Source organism: Penicillium soppii (genome assembly GCF_028829465.1).
Source record: "Penicillium soppii strain IBT 18220 chromosome Unknown utg000001l, whole genome shotgun sequence".
Classification (NCBI taxonomy): Eukaryota; Fungi; Ascomycota; class Eurotiomycetes; order Eurotiales; family Aspergillaceae; genus Penicillium; species Penicillium soppii.
Window position 1 is genome coordinate 777,922 of NW_026643231.1, and position 21,285 is coordinate 799,206.

At 47.6% G+C, this 21,285-nt stretch overlaps 7 protein-coding genes across 7 annotated transcripts; 1 reads left to right on the forward strand and 6 right to left on the reverse strand.

Annotated features, from left to right (window-relative positions):
* Window positions 1-4,198: 4,198 nt before the first annotated feature.
* Window positions 4,199-4,831, reverse strand: N7529_000288 (uncharacterized protein; the record flags this gene model as incomplete). The annotated part of the gene is made up of 2 exons (XM_057235819.1): window positions 4,199-4,287; window positions 4,432-4,831. 2 exons carry the CDS (start codon window positions 4,829-4,831, stop codon window positions 4,199-4,201), a joined length of 489 nt encoding a protein of 162 aa, XP_057102622.1.
* Window positions 4,832-5,620: 789 nt separating this feature from the next.
* N7529_000289 (uncharacterized protein) lies at window positions 5,621-6,973 on the reverse strand (the record flags this gene model as incomplete). The annotated part of the gene is made up of 1 exon (XM_057235820.1): window positions 5,621-6,973. One exon carries the CDS (start codon window positions 6,971-6,973, stop codon window positions 5,621-5,623), a length of 1,353 nt encoding a protein of 450 aa, XP_057102623.1.
* A 3,586-nt stretch (window positions 6,974-10,559) lies between these two features.
* N7529_000290 (sterol homeostasis protein ARV1) lies at window positions 10,560-12,003 on the forward strand (the record flags this gene model as incomplete). The annotated part of the gene is made up of 3 exons (XM_057235821.1): window positions 10,560-10,748; window positions 10,802-10,855; window positions 10,909-12,003. The coding sequence occupies 3 exons, from the start codon at window positions 10,560-10,562 to the stop codon at window positions 12,001-12,003; spliced, it is 1,338 nt and encodes a 445-aa protein (XP_057102624.1).
* Window positions 12,004-12,596: 593 nt separating this feature from the next.
* N7529_000291 (uncharacterized protein) lies at window positions 12,597-13,223 on the reverse strand (the record flags this gene model as incomplete). Its single annotated transcript, XM_057235822.1, has 3 exons — window positions 12,597-12,864; window positions 12,947-13,030; window positions 13,213-13,223. The coding sequence occupies 3 exons, from the start codon at window positions 13,221-13,223 to the stop codon at window positions 12,597-12,599; spliced, it is 363 nt and encodes a 120-aa protein (XP_057102625.1).
* Window positions 13,224-13,893: 670 nt separating this feature from the next.
* Window positions 13,894-15,146, reverse strand: N7529_000292 (BAR domain-containing protein; the record flags this gene model as incomplete). The annotated part of the gene is made up of 5 exons (XM_057235823.1): window positions 13,894-13,926; window positions 13,986-14,117; window positions 14,201-14,762; window positions 14,851-15,006; window positions 15,112-15,146. 5 exons carry the CDS (start codon window positions 15,144-15,146, stop codon window positions 13,894-13,896), a joined length of 918 nt encoding a protein of 305 aa, XP_057102626.1.
* A 455-nt stretch (window positions 15,147-15,601) lies between these two features.
* N7529_000293 (uncharacterized protein) lies at window positions 15,602-17,047 on the reverse strand (the record flags this gene model as incomplete). The annotated part of the gene is made up of 4 exons (XM_057235824.1): window positions 15,602-15,648; window positions 15,703-16,128; window positions 16,198-16,357; window positions 16,409-17,047. 4 exons carry the CDS (start codon window positions 17,045-17,047, stop codon window positions 15,602-15,604), a joined length of 1,272 nt encoding a protein of 423 aa, XP_057102627.1.
* A 495-nt stretch (window positions 17,048-17,542) lies between these two features.
* Window positions 17,543-20,901, reverse strand: N7529_000294 (uncharacterized protein; the record flags this gene model as incomplete). Its single annotated transcript, XM_057235825.1, has 5 exons — window positions 17,543-17,656; window positions 17,743-18,868; window positions 18,926-20,019; window positions 20,078-20,736; window positions 20,787-20,901. The coding sequence occupies 5 exons, from the start codon at window positions 20,899-20,901 to the stop codon at window positions 17,543-17,545; spliced, it is 3,108 nt and encodes a 1,035-aa protein (XP_057102628.1).
* Between the last annotated feature and the right edge of the window lie 384 nt (window positions 20,902-21,285).

Sequence of the window (21,285 nt, forward strand, 5' to 3'; positions counted from 1 at the left end):
TTGCTGTTATGCGCCTTAGCTTCATCAAATTTTACATTTACTATATCAAATCGATCTCAATCAAGATTGTGATAGCCAGATGTCAACATTAGCAGTTTTGGATTGTTGACCGCAATTGCGAAAGTACGTTGCTCCACGTAGCCTACGTAACCGCAATGCAACCAGGCTGTCGTTATTTCCGCAGATGCACGTAACTGACTCGTGCCACGGCTAATGGATCGCCTATAATCCAGTACATTTGGAAACACAGCGAACATCTCCAAAGAAACAACATGGCCAGCTCCATTTCGTGAATCTTTACAGTCCTAGCTTCAATGAATTTAGTAGCGAGATACCGGAGAAGGCAAACGCCCAAGTTTTTCGTCGATTCTGTCAGACTTGTCACATGGTAGCAAGCTACAGAATACTCCGTACTATTTTAGGGCCTAGATGCCCCCATTATCCCTGTTGGGTCTCGAGGAACTGTGGGGACAGTGCCAGTGCTGATTTGGGTCACTAAATGCGGTCCAGTCGCGGCAACAAGATCGGCAACAATGGAGTACGCCATTCAGAGTTAACTGTGATCTCGTGCAGTTTACCAAGTACTTCTGAAAGGGAAGGAGGAAGAGGAGAGAGCTGCAAACAAGTCCTGGATTAAAGAGTAGGCGATCACCTGGTCTATCTCTCAACAATAGTTGGGATTTTCTGAGCTCACTGTATCAAGAGGCCACGGGCGAGTGAGGCCTGATTGATCATTTCGTCTACAACCTTGATAATTGTTCGATTAAGCTATCAGATATCTTCGAAACTCTGATTCTTATTGCGGCAGGTTATAACTATAGGATTAGCGCAAACTTCCTTAGAGCCCCGATGATCCTAGGCAAGGTGTACAGCATATCTTGCGCCAAAAGTGGATCAGCTCCTCTCTGCCTATTACCCCTTTCAACCTACCAAAATGGGCACAATTCGATCATATACCACTGCAATCCCCGCTTATGGATATACGGCCATGGAGTGTCACAGAATCGATCCTTCCATAGCAGCAAATACATTTTCAGACGAGCCCAGGAACGAATGATGAAGGATGGAACATCCTTCATCATTCATAGCTCTGGAATCATAGGTATCTCCGTGCGAGAAGAAGCTTCTGCGAGTGGTATAGCATGCATACACTAACTGACTTCACCACTCAGGTCTCCCCAAGCCAATTCCGTTGACACACGGTTACATCGAGGTTTTCGACTACCTACTTAATATCTCTCTTCCACCACTGCAGATTGCTTGCTTTCACTATAACCTGACATCCGAAGATCTGGTTCCCTCAACGGCCATGTTCTACCACATTATATATGTAATCAGTGGATAGCCCAAGGCATCCCTTTCGTCTATGTTCGTAAGATAGTGATGACGTCTGCCTTAGGTTCACCTCGCTCGCTTGTGCGTGTCATTACGTTCCAAGGTTCCGAGGTTGATACCTAGGTGTATGTTCATAGTTAGTCATACCTATAGTGACGCAGCAAATTTCCCTTCACTTCCACTCACGCCTCAATACATCTGAAATCAAACAACTCATTCTCGATCACCGATATGAGTGACATTGTCGATTTTGTTTCTTCAAATGCCCCAGACCTGCCTAGCAAAGAGCAACTTGAAATGCTTAGCACTAAGCAAGGTCGCAGGGACAATCATTTCATCCACGTCCACAATGGCGAAAAGCTTTTTATCAAAATGAGGTCCCTCGTTGCGAATGGAACAATCATCAATTTCATCAATTTTTGTTTGATCGGATTAGGGCAAGCACCGCTATTCGTATTCCTGAAATTTATGCCGTTTTTGGTGCATCAGATAGACTATACCTGATTATGGAATTCATTCAAACCGACCAGATTGCATCCGGTATACAGAGAGCAAGAGCTATTTCTGATCTTGTTTCTATTGAGGTCCCCGTTGATATAGCACCGGGTCCCGGGGGCGGGGGGCGTATCCATATGAGAATTTTTTTGGGATGATCAGATATCGGACGTTGACTATCCTTCTATCCAGGATCTAGAGAGTCATCTTAATCGTGTTGGTATCCCCAAGTTTGAGACCAAATAGTTTTACAATTAACGTGATCTATCTTTTAGGTTTCAAAGGTCTTTAAACTGCCTAACCGAGAGCTAGACCATATTGATTTCAGCCACGAGAGAAGTTATGCTGTTACACAGATCTCAAACGATTTTTTGGTTGATACATACGGCCAGCTCTGGGTTTCCGCGTTTCGCCAAGTCAATTTTTTTCCGGAGACTTTTATGTACTTTGCCCTAGGCAAGCAATTAGGGGGAGGCCCACACCCCCCTGAGTACTATGGTGTGATCCCAATCACACCTACTCAAAACCTCAAAGGACTTTCCGTAGCAAGACGATGGTTTCTGCACGGTAGCAGTCGGTATTGTGGGTAGAACTTCCCCCTTTTTTTTTGAGCATTCTCTTGCTAACCAGTTTTGCCCAATAGATGTCAGAGATCTGGATACTTCAAATTTTGCACAGACATGATCACTTATGGGAAATGGGTATCTGCTGAATATTAGATGATCTGAGGTGACAGACCTTTTCTCTTAGATAGCTTCTCTTCCTCTCTTTCTCCCTTCTCCCTTCCTTCTCCCAATTTTGTCAGACCAAACCAGATTGTATTACTTCTTCCTCCTACTTCTTCTGCTTCTCTCTAATCAAGACAACTGAACAACACATCCAAACCCGATGTGTGATAGATGCTGTCGTATTGCCTATCGTTTCTGTCGTCTTGTTTCTGTTTCTTTCCTCTTTCTTCGCTATCATAGCTCAACTGAACTTGCATTCAAATTCCTAGATAGAGATGAAGAGGACATCCTATTAAGTTCTACTTTTATAGATATGATGGACAAACGACATCAATACTAGGTGCTCCTAAATGTTCAGAATTGATGCTCATTCCATTATGGAGCCCTGAAGCGTCATTGCAAGTCCTGGAGGAATTCCTTGCTGGAGTATCAGCGGCTTACGCTGTCAGAGCGATCGGCTGAGGTTTATTGATTAGCAAATTCAAAATCAGGTCTGCCGGACAGGGCCTTGACATACAGTAAGATTCAGAGAACTACAGTGCACTCATATTCACAAAGACAAGGCTCAGTGACATTAACGCTCACCCTTGGCTGGGCATTAATTCACCAGCTTTTGATGGCTCTCATCTGTTCTGGCTCAAAGTAGAGCTCAATAATCTTGTTGGCTTTCTATAACCCTGCATATAAGTGTCCACAAGTTCGTGCTAGGTATTTGAAACAATCAAAAGGAGGATGTTGGTACATATAAAGCAATAGGGGGTAGCATGCCATCAGTCACGGCGCGTGAGTAAGACCGAAAGTTATCAAATATCGTATCCGTCTCGCTCCCTTCATCCCAAATGATGGTAATAGCGACCAAGATACGAGAAACGCTCGCATCAAGTAAGCTAAGGCCAGTGAAAAAAGCCACATCGGAAGTGACTAAAGAACTACAAGCTACTGCGTAGAAATAGACCAGGTCAAACTATTGCGTTCTGAGCTCAGCTTTGCCACCCTGACGCATTACGTGAAGCGAGATACTCCATGTGGAATCTTAGGGAGGCTGTTTCTAACGTGTTGGCTCTGTCGCTGATTGATTTCTCCGCAAGCGTGAAGCTAATCGAGATCGAGCATTAAGGTGTGGTGTGTCTACTGTCTAGATAAATATTAGGGAATAAGTTCCAAAAAATAGATTTATTCAAGGATGTTCAAAAAGAAAAACAATAGTTTGGTGAGGCATTTGAGTAGCAGCCCAGCTCTAGCTCTTCGAGGAACATGGTCATCGAGCAAAGTTGCTTTTTTATTGCAATTTTAGCGGGCAACGCGCTTTGCTGTCTGCGCGAAATTAAACGGAGCTAGGTCCTCTTGACCCGGACAGCCCAGCGCACACATGCATAAAGCAACAAGGGATGATGACCACCCCTCTTCTCGATGCTACCTACCTATGGACCATTCATAGTTCTCTCCCGCCCACCATTTTCCACTGGGTTACCTGCATGCCCTTCGACCTGTGGTCATCCTCGAAAATATCTCGAAAATATCTCTCTGAAGGCTCTTTCACTTAAGAGATAACTGGGTTATGATCAATGGCCTTTCCTTTTAAGAAATTTCTTTGGCTTGAGGCTCACCTCACGATATTTTTATGCGCGCAGTCGCATAAATTACTCTTCAGACCGTCTGGCGGCCCTGAATGTGGGAGGCTTCCACATGGACAAATTTGGAATTGCTTGCATTCTTGCATCGGGGCAGTCTGGTCCGAGTTAGCTCTACTGTTATAATCTGCACGGGTAACTATCCAATTGACTTCCGTGGAGTATTTAGGTTCTAACGCACAGGAGATAAAAAGAATAATCGATTCTTTCCTTTTCCCTTTTTATTCTGTGATTGCACTGACCTTTGTACTTGAAAATCTGGAATTCCTCTGTGAATTCTGTCCAGAGCTTTTGATCCAGGACTACGGCCCATCGGTACGGCTTCAATCCACACCAGATCCAGAAGCAGTAGGCTGGCTTGACTGCTGATGAGCCTCTCCATTCATTTTGCTCAGCAAGTGAAAGTATCTCCAAGATCTTTTTTTCTTCGTCCGGGCTAAGTTCAGGCGGTGGATTTCCGTTCAAAACGGCTTCGAAGAGGAGTTGATCGAGAACCGGGTCCAGCACTGTGAGAATAATGATCAGCTTCCCTTCACTAACCATATCACAAGGTGAATCAATCTCACCTTTTGCTCGAGTCATAAAATCGTCTGCAACTAAGCTTGACTGCTGAGGCTCCGACGTATGGAAATCGAGCTGCATTACATTTGCCGTGTCTGCAGAACAAGCTTTGCAGCCTCGTGCCTGCCTCACAATGCTCAACTCATTTGAGAAACACATTGTCACTTGTTACAAGCCCACACGCAGAAAAGGTAGTATCTGCACAGAGGTCTGGCCTTTCCCAGAGAGCTCAATATTCTGCTGCCAGAGAAAGAGAACGCTAATGGAAACGCATGACTGACCGAGACTGGTTGCTTAGCCAAAAGAACCTCTTTTTTTTTTGTGCGCCTTGGCCAGGTTGGGCTAGTTTCCAGTTCCTCGATATACGTCTTGGCAATACCAATTTCAGAACCTTGCTTGTCTTTCTCTCCTCTATTTTGAGCAAAAATTACTTAAATTTGTTACCACCCTTTCATGAAACTGACCCTTCACTTTAGCACGCAATTTGCACTTGACATTGTGTCCCCGGGTCTCGTTAGTTTGGTGTTTGGCTCAGTTGCGTTTTCATATTTGCTTTTTCATGCCAGGAAGGTGACCGTGATCAGCAACACGTGAGGTGACTCACCCCTGAAATTGACAGGTCGACAGATCCTTCAAGGCTGTGTGATGAAACGGCCAGGTCCCATGTATCACATCAATCCTTCCGAGTGTTGGGGGTACGTATATCTTTTGCACTACTTGGTAAGAAAGATGGACAGGCGGGATCAACAAAATTAAACAACTTTTTTTCTTTCTAGGAGGCTGACACTACTGCAATATCTCTCTTCATTTGGCAACACAGACTTTGAAGGCCTTCTATTTCTGTTGTTCTGTGGTGATCAGCTCCAAAACTTATGTTGAAGCTTGGTCCATGTCCCAACTCAGGGCTCGCCTCAGTGGCCCAAGCGCATTTTCCAGCTCATCGTTTTCTCCTGCCAGGTCTCTAATAACACCCTGGCTTGACAGCGTAAAAGCCACCTGGATTGGTCGGTCGGGGTTTCTGCAGAACCAATTCCACAGTCTGTTTACTATACCAATCTCCTCGGGAGTCAACAATTTTCCTCCCCTGGCAATCAGTTTTTGCAATGCTCTGTGTCCCAGCCAAACAATGCCCTGTCGAAGCATGTTTCGGTCTTCCTCTTCCGGACGCGCGAATAAACGCTGCCATGCCAATGCCGGCAGAAAAAGACGCTTTATCCAGATGAACGTGCTCAGGATCACTCGGATCTTGTAGGCGTTCTCTTCATGGTCATTGGGGACTTCATAGATATGCGTGTTGCGATTCAAAACAGCGCGGTCAATGAGATAGATCACGATGTTCAGTTCAATATCACCATACTCCTTTGCGATGTTTGAGTATTCATCCCGCGCGCCATTGCCAAGGTGTTCATTGAGCAATAGGTCAAGAGATTCGGGGGTTCTCCATCCACGAGCATCCAAAAAGATTGTCAGAGCTGTAGAAGATCCTGTTTTTATCTTTTCATCTTTTGCCCAGTCTGTAGCGTGCTTGCCAACCCACTTCTCCAGATGTCGGCCGACGTATTTGTGGTCGCTGAACTTTTGTTTATACTTTGCATCTTGCCTGGCGCTCTCTTCTCTTGTTATCTGGGCGATGTTTTGAGCAAAGTGAATGTTTTGAAGTTGAAAATTGAGATAGTTGTTCAACGCTCGGCTCGGATCTTTAGATGTTTTATACCGACTGTCATGTTCATCTTTCGCCCACTGCGCCATATACAAAGACTGAACTTGAATCTCAACCCTCGGCCTCACTTGCGTCATGTGGAGGCCACCCAGGCGCCCCTCCTGCTTCAAGGAGACACGATAATGTACTGCTTCGTACCCACTCTTTTGTTTCATAGGTTTCTCCTGCTCAACCTCGAAAAGCTCGTAGATGATACCCCTTACGCGATCACAATCTTCCCATTTTTTGAGGATAATGCGAGCCCCGGCAAGGTCGACGATGTCCTCAAATATATCTTTTAGGGACTTGTATAGACCTTGATTGCGCTCACGCTGCTCAATCTTTTTTCGCAGGCTTTCAGGCTTCTTCCCGCGGCTTTCAACTTCATGGGGTATGTCTTTCTCCAGAAGGGCTCGTCCGCATATGTCTGCAGCTTTTTTCGCCATCTCAGTGTACTTATTTTGGTTGTATTGGTTCACGAACACGGTGATCAAGGACTCTTTCGTGGGACTCAATGTGGCCATTGTTTTCAGCGACTTCGAAAAGGAACCGGGTTAGCTTGAACAAATAGGTGTAGAAAATCTGGAAAGTCAAAGATCCGAGGCTTCATGAAGAGCAAGAACGGCCCGTAGACAGCCTGGAGAAACTGTGGTATTTATCTACGCATAGCTTACAACTACTGTGCCCAGCGTCCAAAACCCAAGCATGATTGCTACCTCACCACACCTTCACCCATATTCGATACTGAGGTAAAATGTCAGTGCGTCAATTTGGCCAGCTAAAGATTTTTTTTCTAGTAGGAAGCCATCGCTGATGGTGTGTAGGTGACCAGGGTTATCAAGCAGAGCGGTGAAGAAAATGAGGGATAGATGGTGTGTAGGTGACCAGGGTGATCAAGCAAAGCGGTGAAAAACATGAGGAACAATTCGCTAGAAACCTCATATACGTGTCATTCACCTGCAAGTCAGCCGTAATGCGTGGCAGACTTAGGGAACAGGGAGCCTTCGTCTTGGTCGAAACCATACGTTCATGCCAAAGATATGAAATGCGTCTCTAATCTCAAATTTCCATACGTTGGCCAGTTAGCCCGATCCAGAGCTAGAGCCTCGTAGTGGCCCAGTACTTCAAAAATCCTTGTTTGTGCCCGGGACAAGGGTGTTCAAGATCAAACTGCATGTGACGTGGTATTGTAATGTCTACTTCTAGAGTAGCTTCTATAACCCTCCTGAAAAAATATCGTTACGAGCGCTAACCTCAGTACCGCCAGATGTTGCGATAATCTAGGAAAGTTTGTCGTCCTTCCAGGGTATTACGGCATACCATATATACGAGAAAAGCTCTAAAAGCCTATTTTGATCTTCGTATAGATTGCGCGGCAATTAATTCTATCCATACGGCCCCTAATTAATTTACAATAACTAAGTATTGGAAGAACAAAGGACTATGATATATCTAAGCCCACACCCTTGTTCTAATCCATGGTTCACGATATAGAAGCTTGTTACATCCAACATCCAATATGGTGTAAGCGGAGGTAACAATGGAATAGCAACGGTGGCGTGGATATTCACAAAACTGTGGTGTCCATGCCGAAATATTCTAGCTAAATAGGTATGGCACTAACTTATTCATAGTCTTTTGCTGGATAAGTCTGAAGATTGGCGTGACTATATATGAGCTTTCATGCCGTTTCAGCCTTTTGACAGCTGACATTGAATCTTTTGATATAGGCAACGCGCAAGGACCTGTAAGACCCAAGCCTGCATCAAATTGATATTCTGACTTCATGATAGAACACCAAGTATCATCTGGGCAACTCGTGTACGGATTGAATTAGGATTATTCCTAGACTATATGCTCTGGCTGCCTTCGGAATACCTTCGATCTACGTCGGTATTTTTTGGGGAGCTTAGTCGATCAAGTAAGAAAATTTTAAGCAGTAGTTGTGAATAAAGTCACTGGCATCCTGTGACTCTTTGTAACATACATTTATGGCTTCTATTCATCGCCGGATTTGGTCTTCATATGGGCATTTCTTGTTCTGTTGGTCAATAGAACTGTCATATCTCGGACTCGGACTCGAAAGTCAGTCCGAGTTTTTGCGGACCTTCGCTGATGATCTTTTTTTAGTTGAAGCAAGCATATGTAGCCCCAAATAGCAGGACCTGGAAGAGATTACTGACACCTCGGCTCGTTGCAACGATATTGAAGTAGCCAATGCGGGATACCGGGATTGTTCCTTCTGTGAAAAAAAGTAAAGTGGCTTAATCTTGATCTTTCCACCACCTTTTCGCAGTGGTCGACTACCTCGTCGTTGATCTTCAGTTCCTTTGAGGACAAGATCGTGTGAAATGTGCATAGTACTGAGGTGTAGGGCGCAACTGAACAAGTCTGTCACGCCAAAAGAGAAAGGTGTAAGAAGCCCCACAGATTCATGCACTGGTACTGAGATTGTTGGATGTTTTTTTCTTTTTTGTCTGATAAGACGTCTAAGAGAAAATATCAATGCGAGCGTGATTCCCATAAAGATCAAAATGTTGAAGGCAATTCGGTCGTGCGCGTTATTTGCTGAATATTTTGCCGCAGGTCTTTCGTTCTCTTGAGCAGCGGAAACTTTTCTAAATGCCATGGTTAACTTCTTTTCATGTTTCTTCGCCCTCTATCTTATCCTTGGCCTTTTCCAAGGGCAATGTAGATAGAAAATCCTTGTCAAGCTGTAGCTCGCGGGCTCCATATCGGAGATCCGCGCGAATGATATGAGAGACGTATTTAGCGCTGGCTTGTTCTATACCCCTGAAGTCAAGACCTACCCTAGATAGACCTTGATCAAGCTTCCGAGTGTCAATCATGCCAATTTGGCTCTCTCGAGCAGACTCCAGGAAGCACCAGCAGCTGTGTTGGAGAGAAAACTTAAGCAAATATAGAAAAGGGCCCATAAGAGGTCATAGGTAACATGGCCTTGTTGAAGCAGCGAAGACACACTTCGTGAAACAGAGGCAGTCGCCTCCGTTTACCATTCGACAAGCAGATTGAGGTGCTTTAGACATTGCGCGTTGCAGTCTGATCGAGCCTTCAATTATTCTACTGCTTGCTTCAGTTCAAGAAGGTAATGGAAAATGGAATAAATGCTCTTTTGGCGTGAGTTGAAATCACATACGGATAGCTTCTTCCCTATCACACTGATCGCTCTGACGTCTTGCAGCATCTTTCGAAGATCATCGCACAGCATCTTGGACTTCATGTCAATAAAGCGAATCACTTGCTCGGAGTTTCGATCTTCGGAGAGGTCAATATATGGCCATTCGGTAAAGGACATATATGCACACCCACGCGCTTGTGGATGACAAAGACATACGATATCTGGTATGTACTTTTAAGTACCTTTTATATGTGTAAAAGACATGCAAAGGATACTTGCAATATGTATATTGCATTAGGTGCAAAAAGTGAAACAGACCAATAGGCGGGTAGCCCATTGGTCATGGTAAGACGGCTATAGGGAAAAGGGGGTGGCGGAGCTCAGGAGTTCGGTGATACGAACTAATAGTAAAAATGCCTCACCTGTAGAGACTAGGGAGGAGGAGGGCGAAACAGAGAATGGGAGATGGGTGGATTAGGGGGGAGGACAGGGTACTATAGAACCACGCACGGGGACGTATAAGGACAAAGAGCGCTAAACCAAAAAGTCTCATATTAAACTTAAAGGCGCAATTCGTTGTCCCCATCCGATATGGTGTAGTGGCTAACATCGTCGTCTCTCACACGACAGCCGGGGGTTCGATTCCCCCTATCGGAGTTCTCTTTTTGAAGGAGAAAAACTTCATCCCTATTCATGAGAGGAATGAGGAACCAAATTTTTGTCATCATCAATTTTAGGTCACAGCGCCTTTGATACAGATAAAAACAGAAGCCCGAAACAGCAAAAGAGATGATTATTAGTGGATAGAGTGAAGTGACTAAATGAAGGTACATAAATAACTGTAGTCACGTATAGCCGTAGGTCGAAGACTTAGAAGGCGGTGTAAAGCATCTAGAACTCCGGGGTACCACCGCCTTTAAAGTCCCGATAGGAGCTGCAATCTAAACTTGGCAACACACAGATATGACACGATGCCTATCTGCATCGAATGCTCTTATCCTGTCTCTCATCTTTACAGTGCCTACAGTCGCGCTGATGACCGGTCCCAAGGAAAAGGGGTGCGATTAACTCAGTGCCCGCGGTGTCAGCGTTTTGCCGACAAATATGTTGAATATGACTTTGTTGTGCTCTTCATTGATTTAGTACTTATCAAACCTCAGGTGAGCTCCAGATGCACTTCGGTAGAAAAATTGACTCACATGTCTGGACACAGGTGTATCGACATCTCCTCTTCAATCGACTCGGGCGAGACGACAATCAGTTTGATGTGGGCAATTCAAATCAAGGCCAGGAAGCACTAGCTAATAAGATGGTTTCTAGCGCTCAATCATTCGACTAGGAATTTTACTACTTCTTTTCGATGTTTATCTCACCTGGGCACGTATCGAGAAGGACCCATCACTCGCAACAACCTTCCTCTCACGCGCCCCCGTCATTGTCCAATATTTGTTCTTCCTGAGCTTGAACGCTGCTGCAACGCTGGCGCACCACCTCACCGTTCGCCTCCTTGCCTCAATATTAGTTCCCAAGTCTCGCCGATACAGCAGGCCAGATACCAGCAACCATGCCAATCCTGGCGTAACTAGTGCAGGGGATGCCACTCCGTTACACTCTGGTCCATCTACACCAACAATTAGACCCTCACCATCGACAGTCTCAGTAAACGCGCAGTCACAGTCGCTGAACCCCTCAACCCCCCTTGCAAGCCCACTCAAAGCGACTCCGACGCCCATCTCCCACCCCGAGGTCACCTCTCCACAAGACCCCTCCACACCGCAAGGCCAAACAATCGCACCACCTCGACCAGCGCCACCCCTCCGCCGAACGTCCACAGCCCCTCTTCAAAACATACAGCCCCTTCCCCCTCCAACAGCTGCAAGCCCAGCAGCAATCAGCACCGCCCTACTAGTAAGCAGCTGCGCGAAGCTATTTCCCATCCTTCTAGTAATCTGGGGCGCGGACGGGAGTGGCAGTCTCTCCGATATTCCAGCGCACAGTCATACAGCAGCGCAGATCCGCGCCCCAACGCAGCCAGCTACCATGCCAAGCGCAGTGCATCAAACGTTGTTCGCCACGGCGCGCAGTACATCATTTATCTCTGCGAGGTCGGCTATTTCTTCTCCTGCGTCGGCACCGGCACATTCTGCTTCCTTCCTCGAGTCATGGCTAGCGGCTACTACTTCTTTGCTTCAAAGCTCCGGGCCGACTAGTTACTTGACTAGTGTTTTTGATTTGCTTTCTTCGCTGCTTTCTCTTGGTGTGGTCGATACCCATCTTGTGTTGTTGAGTAATATCGAGGCGCTCTATATCCTGCTTGGATGTGGGTATCTGCGTGCCGTGGCGGTTGCGGTTGCTGGTCAGGTTGCTCGGTGGGCGGTGCAGAGAGTGATACTGGGAGCGGTCGGAGTCGGCTAACGGCTTTCGCAATGCACAATGTACATAGATAATTAATAAGTAGTAATAATTGATCAAGCTTCATTGGTTGGTTGCATGGATATGTTTTTGTATGTTATGTTGATAACCTTGAAAGTGACTAATGTTGACAGTGATGGAGGATATATATCCCCAATTTTGGCAGAATCTATGGATACAGACAAGCATGTCATTTCCCTTAAATCCGACCAAATACCTAGCTACCTGAGTAATCCTCATGACACAAATCCCTACTGCTAATACCTGGGTACAAAAGCCTGCAGTTCCAAGGTTGAATCAGTAGACAAATCCAAAGGATATGAAGGGATTAGATGACGAAGTATTATCCAAAAAAATATTGATAGAACGCTAGCAAGCATAGATCAGATGCCCTAGTAAAAAGCCATATAAAACATGAAGAGTCTGGACCAGACGTCAAGACACTGAATCTTTGCAATGGAAACCAATCCCACAAGCCCAGAACCAAGCGCGGGCAGTGAGATATAACCAAAGACCATGTATCTGGACAGGACCTTGGTTCATTCCTCACGACAGCCCAAAGACAGCATGAATCATTGCCCCATAAACGAGAAGTCCTAAAAAGTCCAATGACAAAAATGGAGAAAAGACGAGAAATCACAACAAGAGCATGCCTCTATTGCGGTACACGATCGGGTCGGATGTCTGAGCGCTTTGGTGCAATAAGGGGGTGTAACTGTGAGAGGAAGACGATGGCTATATGAGGTAAAGTTGTTAGCGATTTCTTTTGGAGATATAATAGAGGCATGAACAAATGAAAGATAATACATACCCCACATCAAGTAGCAAGACACGAAAGCGAGAATGAGTGTACTGCGGAAGAGTCTAGGAATAGAGTCAGTACTTCGACCGCCGTGTAAGTTGACACCAGCGGATTGTTGCCAGCGTCCGTATTGGATCAACTCACGTTTGGTTATCACCCTTAGGGCTCAAGAACCATGCTGCAGTGGAAAGGGCCACAATGATGATCAGGCCAATGATCAAGCTCCAACTATATATATCAATGTTAGCGAATGTACCGTCCTCGCCATGTAGACCGGGTTCCTGGAGGGGTCGAGGTGGAGCGGGTTGGATTGACGACGCGAGCACCCGTATTGAGATTATCGTCGACCCATGAATCGCATATAGATACGTCCCATCGGTGAAATAACATAGAAATGAAAAGAAACGTACCCATTCGCCATTTTGTGGATTTTGTTTTATTATCTTCGTGGTTTCGGAGAAAGGCGCAACGCAGAGCGGAGATCCTTCGGCGTGGTATGCGGTAACGGTGCGAAGAACCGGGCGATGGATATGAGAGTTCCAGGAATTTTGATCGTTCAAGCACCAGGAAAAGACAGCACAAGTCAACTCAGGAGTCCGGGGCCTTTGGTGACGCGGATGGACAAGTAACCGATGTTTCGGCTCGGCGTGATACGATTGGCTTCGGGTTAATGATAGAATTATTGGATGCGTAACGGAGATGTTCGGAATTCCTCCTTGCGATTTGTTTGAGCGTCAGATGTGTTCGAGTGAAAACGACCTGGCTAGTTGGAGTATCGCCGTGATGTCGAAGCTACTGGAGCTAGCCAGCCGTTGGCGCCTGAGGCACCAGGTGCGGGCGGTGGGTCGATATTTGGCAAATGATATCTATGCATCTATATGGAGCTGGCATTATTTTACATTTGCTACAGTGTACGCCTTAAACCTACTTGAGATAGTTTTTAAGTCCAAACGTTAGACTTAGTGATAAGTTGGGAGGGCACAGCAGAAGCAAAGATGGTTAGATACAGAAGACAAAGCCATGGCTTGGAGTAACAGACACAATCGGAACCAGGTAGAGACAACAAAATGAAAATTGAATTGGCATAATGCTTATGCGCCTTCACGGATCTTGCGGTAGCTGGCCTGTACACAAGGTGGTTAGATTTGATAGATTTCGAGGTTGGATGTGACTAGGAATTTACCTCCTGCTCGACCTGCAGCGCATCGACGGTTGGGGCGAGCTCACTTAGGATCTCATAGGACTTCTTGTGGAACTCAAGTTGGGCAGCGATCAAATCGGCCAGATTGCGCAGAGGTTCGGGGGTATCAAGCACCTGATGTGGGGCGAGGTCAGTACAAGGGAAGGAACATAAAACAGTAATAACAGGCAAAACAGCAAGGAAGAAAAGCGACTTACGTTCTTCATCACGCTCACGGCCTCCTCGGTCTGACCAACGAACTCATCCTCGGCTTGCTCGATTTCCGCGCGAGCATCCTCGCTCAAATTATCGAGATCACCGTGGGCCGCAGCCTTCTTGCTAGCCTTAACAGAATCAAGCATCAAGCGAGCGTTCTCAACGTTCTTGCGTGCCTTAGCAGCGAACATAAGGTTGGTGTTGAGAGTGGTGTTCCAGCCAGCCAGGAAACGGGACTGAATCTGAGCATCCTGAGCGAGACGAGCCTCGCCAACCTTCTCCTCAGCCAGAGCATACTTCTCCAGCGCAGTGGCGAGCGGGTCCTCACTCTCGGAGCTCTGCGCGAGGGTCTGAGATCCAGCAAGGGAAGCGCGGGCAATGGCGTGGTTGAAGGTTTTAGGCTGGGGCTTTGCGGAGGGCGGGGCAGTCAGCGCTGCTTGTGCCTCAGCAGGTGAGCCGGCCTGCGAGAGGAGTTGGACCTTCTCGTTGATAGTGCGGCCGAGATCATTGAAGGACTCGCGGATGTTGGGAGGGTAGTCGTAGGCCTCGTTGGAGTATTGGGAGCTGGACGAAGATATCGGTTAGTGGCTGCAGTGGCTGCAAGGGGGAAAACGCTCGAAATAGCACTAAAAATAATCCTAGAGTTACTCACGTCACCTGCAAGAGCTTCTGGTGGACAAGCTTGAGCGCATCGACGCGCTTTTCGAGCTCGATGTATTCATCGGGGAGTTGGGTCTTGTCTTCGGCTTGGCCCAGTTGTTCCTTGATCATCTGCTGGGTACGCTGCGCAAAAGGCGTGAAGCTCGCACTGTCCGTCAAAAAACCACAAGGCAAGAAGATGTTAGCAAAGGGACCGGTCATGGATTGAAATGGGTCCGCGGGATAGGGGATTCGGGTACGACGCTGTACTCACCTGAAGTTCTTTCCAAATGCCTGCACTCGATCCATGATTGGTGATCTTAAAATTCTTGAGTTTTAAGGAAAAAGGGAGCAAAAGGTAATGAGGTGATGGTAGGTAACCACATGCACGAGCCCTGGAGGGTCGAGGCTGCGTCCCGCCCTTGCACCGCCTCAAATGCACCGCCACTTGTTATCTTACTACCTTGTATAACTAACGTTACTCCTTTAGGGCTAGATCTCTTTGTCCGCTGTTCCGACATTGTTTTCCCGTCCTGCTAGATTTTACCTAGATATATATCATTTTTTTTCAAACCTTCGTACCTGATGCATGTCTTATGTTTCATAATCCGTCATAATGTATATCATTGGCAAATTCGGTTAAAAAATACACAGAAATTCTGGGAATTCTCCGTCTCTGATCAAGTCAAGGTCATGTCATCGTAAAATACTGACCAGGTACCATAGCCCTGGAAGAAAAGCAAAAAAAAAAAGATGGAAGCAGCTCAGGTCAGCGTAGCCATCATCGCGCGCATAATGCGAGAGTTCGGTTCTAGAATATATGTCAGAACAACCACAAAAACTGATCGAGTTGCAGCAACCATACCTCTGCGCTGCTCCCTCCGAACATCAGTAATCTCCTCCCCGTTGCCTCGATCATCAATGAAATCTGTATCATGGCGACGGGTAATCTCGATTCCGCCGCGGTTCACGCGAAGACGTCTCATATCCGTTTCGAGTTGATAATCGTCATCATCCCGCGGACGGACAAGAACCAAAGAGTTAGCCGGAACAGACTCTCGCTCTTCAAAGTGCAGGCGTCTATGGTCATGAGCTGATACTGCCCGCCGGGGTGCGATCTCCCTAACTTGTGATACTGAGCGGTGACGGGAAGGCGACACTTCGAGGATGCGTGCCCCGTTCGAGGGCGGGGTAGGTGCCTCGACCTGCAGGTACTCGACCCTCTCGCGCGACCGTTCTCTCATGTGAGCGTGAGGGGGAGGAGACGCGGACATTCTAATGTATTCAAACTCTATTGTTCGAGATGTCCGATTAGAGATGTTGTGCCTAGCATGGAAATTGGAATGCGATTGCAACCCACCTTCATCCTCAGAGCGACTATCATAAGAGCGCCTATCATAAGAGCGCCTATCGCGACCACGAGAGCGCCTGTGGGATTCCCGGTTGTATTCGCGGCTCAAGGCGATCACTTCGTCGATCTGTTCCTTCGACAGTGCCTTTAGAATGAGAGTCACATCAACCTATCCGGGTCAGTAGCCGATGAAGGACAGTAAAGTAATCAGGACACCAACTTCTTCCTTGAGCGGATAACCTAGCTGTAGAATAGCGTCTCTATTGGCCAGGTGACGAGGGATACGAGTCTTTCCCTTGCGCGGATAAGGCTTCTCAACATGCCTGCGAACACTGCTGCTGGAGCGACGGCGGTGATCAGCCATATCCCGGTCTCGAATTTCCCTAAACTCCTCATCACCATAATAGTCGGGCTCAGCGATTCTAATATCCTCATAGACCTCGCGCTCACGAAAACGACCAGGGGAAGGGAGGTGACGAGGCGGTGCAGACACACGTGGCGAGCGGAGAGTACGCATTTCCATTTGGTGCCGGGGTGTGCGATCGAAGGTATCTAAAGACGACTGCCGCCTAATAAGCTGAGGACGGCGAAAGGAGGGGCTATCGTCAGGGCGCGGACGGACGTCACGACGCGGATGGTCATGCGCCACTTCTAGATGGTCATCTTCGTAGAGCCTCCCCGGGGCGCGCGCAGGGGGTCCATATTGTTGGTATTGCTGGTCCTCGCGCAGACGTGTTTCAAAGCGATCTTCGACAACGCGGGGTCGTTCGGCGACTGGGGGACCCCGTGAGTAACGATCGTATCTATCGTGGGAGTCCAGGGTCCCTGTTGATGAACGGTAATCATCGTAACGAGGCATGGAGTATCACACGCTGAACGAAAAAAACAAAAAAAAAAAAAAAAAAAAAAACAATGATATGACGGAACCGTGGATGATGGAGCGGCTGACTTCCGGACCGTTCGAGGGAACCGCGGGTGACGAAATATGGTCCGAGAGAAAAAAAGAGAGAAAGAAAAAGGAGCTGAAACAAGGTAACGAGAACGTGGTCCGATAGGAAGAAAGAGGGAGAGAGAGAAAGAAAGAAAGAGGAGTTAAGCACAAAATGGAAAGGTTAAGTCAGCCTTGGATGAGAAGTGAGGTAAAGCGCTAGGCAACTCACTAGGCAGAAGCGGATCAGTGATGACATTGGATCAACCCTGAAGAGTGGGGGAGGAGGGGGGGGGTATATCAACGCCACATGCGTGCTATAACTACGAACTAGCTTCATGCAACTACTGTAGTTACATATGTATGTTTAATAACTATGTTCTGCCTAATGTAGGTACTATGGCATTGTGTACAGCTCATCCAATCCTAAACCTCCAAATTCGCAATGTCCTCCTCCAAAATCCCCATAGCCCAATGCGCCCGATCGGGTTTAACCGTCACAAATCGGCGATCGTCAACCTGTTCCTGCACAGCCTCAGACTGTGGCGTATTAGCTATGCATACATGTAATGGTATAGTGTTGGGATCAACTAGTGAGTTATTTGATGTCTGACGCCTGTGCTTACCTGGTAATCTCGTACCCATTCTCGTTCCCGCTCAGTTTCAAACGACCGTTGGTAGGGTGGTCCCCGACCTTGTTTTGCAGCAACGATCCATGCTTTCTCACAGCCACCTGCAATAGCTTCCGCGCTCTTCCAACCCGTCAGACGAGAGATATCGCGAAGTTTCGATATGGTCCACTTTCGCTGTACAGAATCAATATACTGTACGGCCGCAAAGAAAATCGGCACTGTCATTTCGGTGAGTGAAGAACCCAAGTTCGGGCTCAGGCTCCCAGCCTCGAGATTATAGCTCTGTGGGTAGTAGATGCCTGCTATAATTTTACCAATTATTTGTGCAAATTCAGCCGTCGTTGGAGCGGCCACACCAGCTGCAATCATGATGGCCGCTGGCATAGAGGGGTGGATTCGGTTGAGTAGAAGTCGCGTGGCATAAAAGAATCCCCAGATCACAGCAATAGTGTGAGTACGATATTGAAGGGCGGGACCAAACGGTGTTGCAATCTGTGGCGCTACATCCACTGGCAAAGGCTGAAAATCACGGCCAAGTGCAAGTGCAAAGGTGTCCATGGCCACCAGTATCTCTTCCCATTCTTGCTCTGCTTCTTGGTAGCTCGTATCCTGGACTTTTTCATCCTCATCTGGTGATGACCCCCGTGGTCTATTTTGAAACCCGTTGGGAAGGCGCGGCGGAGGTTGCGGGGGCACCATCCCGTACATCGGGGGGCTGTCGGCTGACGAGGGCCCAGAGTCGGAGGTTGGCGAGCCCCCGCCTGACCCACCCATAGACTGGCCTCCAGGAGCTCCTCCTGGTGGCAATTTAGGTGGACCAGATGCATTGCCGCCAGGGGGTCCCCCTGGCGGTCCACCAGTACTCATGCCATCAGGTGGCCCTGGCCTTTGACCGGCGGGACCTCTAGCGAACCGACCCATGAATTTGAACATTTCAGGGCCTGGTCTCCAGTCCTTTCCACCTGCTTTTGAGGCTCTCAGCTTTCGCTTCCGGTCACGGAAGCCGAAATCTGTGACCCGAGCGAGCAACAGCCACAAATGATCCGCAGAGCCATAGATGGCATCTAGTCGACCGATACCCGCTCGGGGTGGGCACTGGCCCCATTTAGAGTAGGGCATCCTGTAATGGAACATTAGCAAATGATATCATTATCGCTAGGGGCAGGTATTGACTTACAGTAACTTGTCGCCGCCAATAAGACTCTGGAAGGCATCTTGCTTTGAGTACCACCAGTATAAATCGCATTGAATTCGGAAGACCTCGATGTCCTTCCGAGTGAAATGCCTTTTAGGAGGCAGCGTACCTGCCTCTTCGACACCCCCACAGTAGTCGTAATTGACTGCACGACCCAGGAGGGAGCCGATGAGATCCTCATCCAGATTTCCCTCTTTCTCAGAAAACGGATCATCCTCAGAGACATCCCCGGGCATACCCCACCACGATTTTGACCAGTCAGACCGTCGTCGCTCACCAACTCTTCTCCGATGAGCTCGGAGATCTCTCGTCGTTCGAGCAAAATCGATCTCTCGAATCAGGTGGGCAGATCCAGCCACGTGATTATTCCATTTAGAGTGATCGGCAGATATAACCTCGTAGTATGCCAGTAGAAGTGTGGCAGCCAACGTGCCGACCTGTTTGCGTCGAAGTGGAAGACCGACCGCAGAACCGACTCGTTTCAATGCGTAGTGATAGTGTTTGAGTGACACTGTTGTGGGAACTTGTTGCAGATATGCGATATGTAGACTGCTGACTGCAAGTATTGCCTGAAGGAGAGCAGGATGCTCCAAAGCTTTGAGGGCAAGTGTATATGTCCACAACCCCTGTTGAGCGGATGGGACTGCCGCGCCCAGAACAATTGAGGAGTCGGTAGGATGCCGTTCGAAGATAGACAAAGATGGGCCGGTGGAGTGAATAAAGTGGGCGAATATGCGAGCAGTTTTAGGGTTGTTCAAAGGCGAAGAGCCCAGCGTAGGACGGTAAGATGCAAGAACATTTGGCTCGTTCAAATAAGTTGTAAAGGAGCGAAGTTGTCGCTCATCGCGATTTGCAGAAGCCATGATGAGACTCAGCTGGTTGAAGCCCTCGGCCTGCGATTGATCGCCCATCTCGTCATCCGAGTCGACGTCGTAGTAGTCTTCACTTTCATCCTCCATATAAATCACCTGCGGTTGTGATTGGTGGGGCCTAAACTGTTCATGAGATTGTGATTGTTGTAGTGATTGCCCAGGCGGGGGTTGGTAATGGTATATGGTCGGCAGAGGCTGGGCCATCTAGGAATTCATACTCAGCATAATAACGGGGATAAACTGAGAGGCTGTGGTAGTATACCTGGGGGAATTGGCCAGTCTCGCCATCTCTGTTTCCAAATGCTGCGCTTAGAGCCGGCACTGGAGACAGATTGGAGGCATATTCTTCGGCGGTTTGGCCGATCGGACTGCTGATCTGCGGCACGTTTTGCATTGTTGGCTGTGGTCTCTGAGAGGCGTTTGGTTCAGACGAATACACCGGCTGCTGTACTTGCGGGTAGTCATTGATCGTCGGCTGAGTTGGCCCGTTATCAGGTGCAACCATGGACTGGAAGTGCCACATCTCAGTCGGCGGATGGATAGGAGCAGCTGGATAATAAGATTGGGGTGCATTGATCTGTTGAGTCTGACTCTGAATCGGTGGAGGCATTTGGGGCGGAAAAGAGTGATATTCTCCCATTGTGGTTGGGTCAACAGGTCTCGGGGCAAGCATTGGATGCTGAGCTGCAGCGGCCGCTTGCTGGGGAGGAAGTTGAGAGCCATAGTCATTGTACATTGGCATCCTCATATGGTGTTGCATGTGCGTATCATGGCCGTGGCCTGCACTGAAAGACCCGAAGATACCTATGGGGTTCTTGAACACGACTCGCTGGGCATAGCCCTCGCAGATGCGTTTGGATTTGACACAGTTGGTGCATATTGGCTTCTCCTCACCGCACTTGATGCGGCGCTTGCGACATGCTAGGCTTGGTCAATGGAGAAATATCCCTCAAGCGGGGTTCGAAACATACTCAAGCAACCGGTTTTGGTTCGTTTCTTTGGTGGTCTGCGGGGACCTGACGACTGCGCGGTTGAGTGCTCCGCAGAGTCGCCAACACCCGCTGGATCTTCTTGAGTATCATTCATGAAGTATTGACTCAGTGGAAGAAAGAAATAACGGGCATTGTGGGGCAAGGCAGATTAAGCATAAACGAGAGAGGAGAAAATATTAACAAAAGTAAGAAACAGGGCTAACGGGGATTCCTCCAGGGTAAAGCTGCCGAGGATTGCAGATCACCCGAGATCCAGACCTCTCCATACCTAGGTATTTGATGTTTTGATGTTGGAGTGTTTTCAAATGTTCAACTACATGTATATACATGTATATAATAATTCAAAAAGCTAGGTTTCGATGAACTTATTTTCTACAGTGTTGCAAGAAGATTTATGCCTTATATTGTACAAAAGCACCTGGTCTTTTCTTCTTGTGACAGTTAATGCATAATGTCGATCCGGCCATCCTTTTCGTCT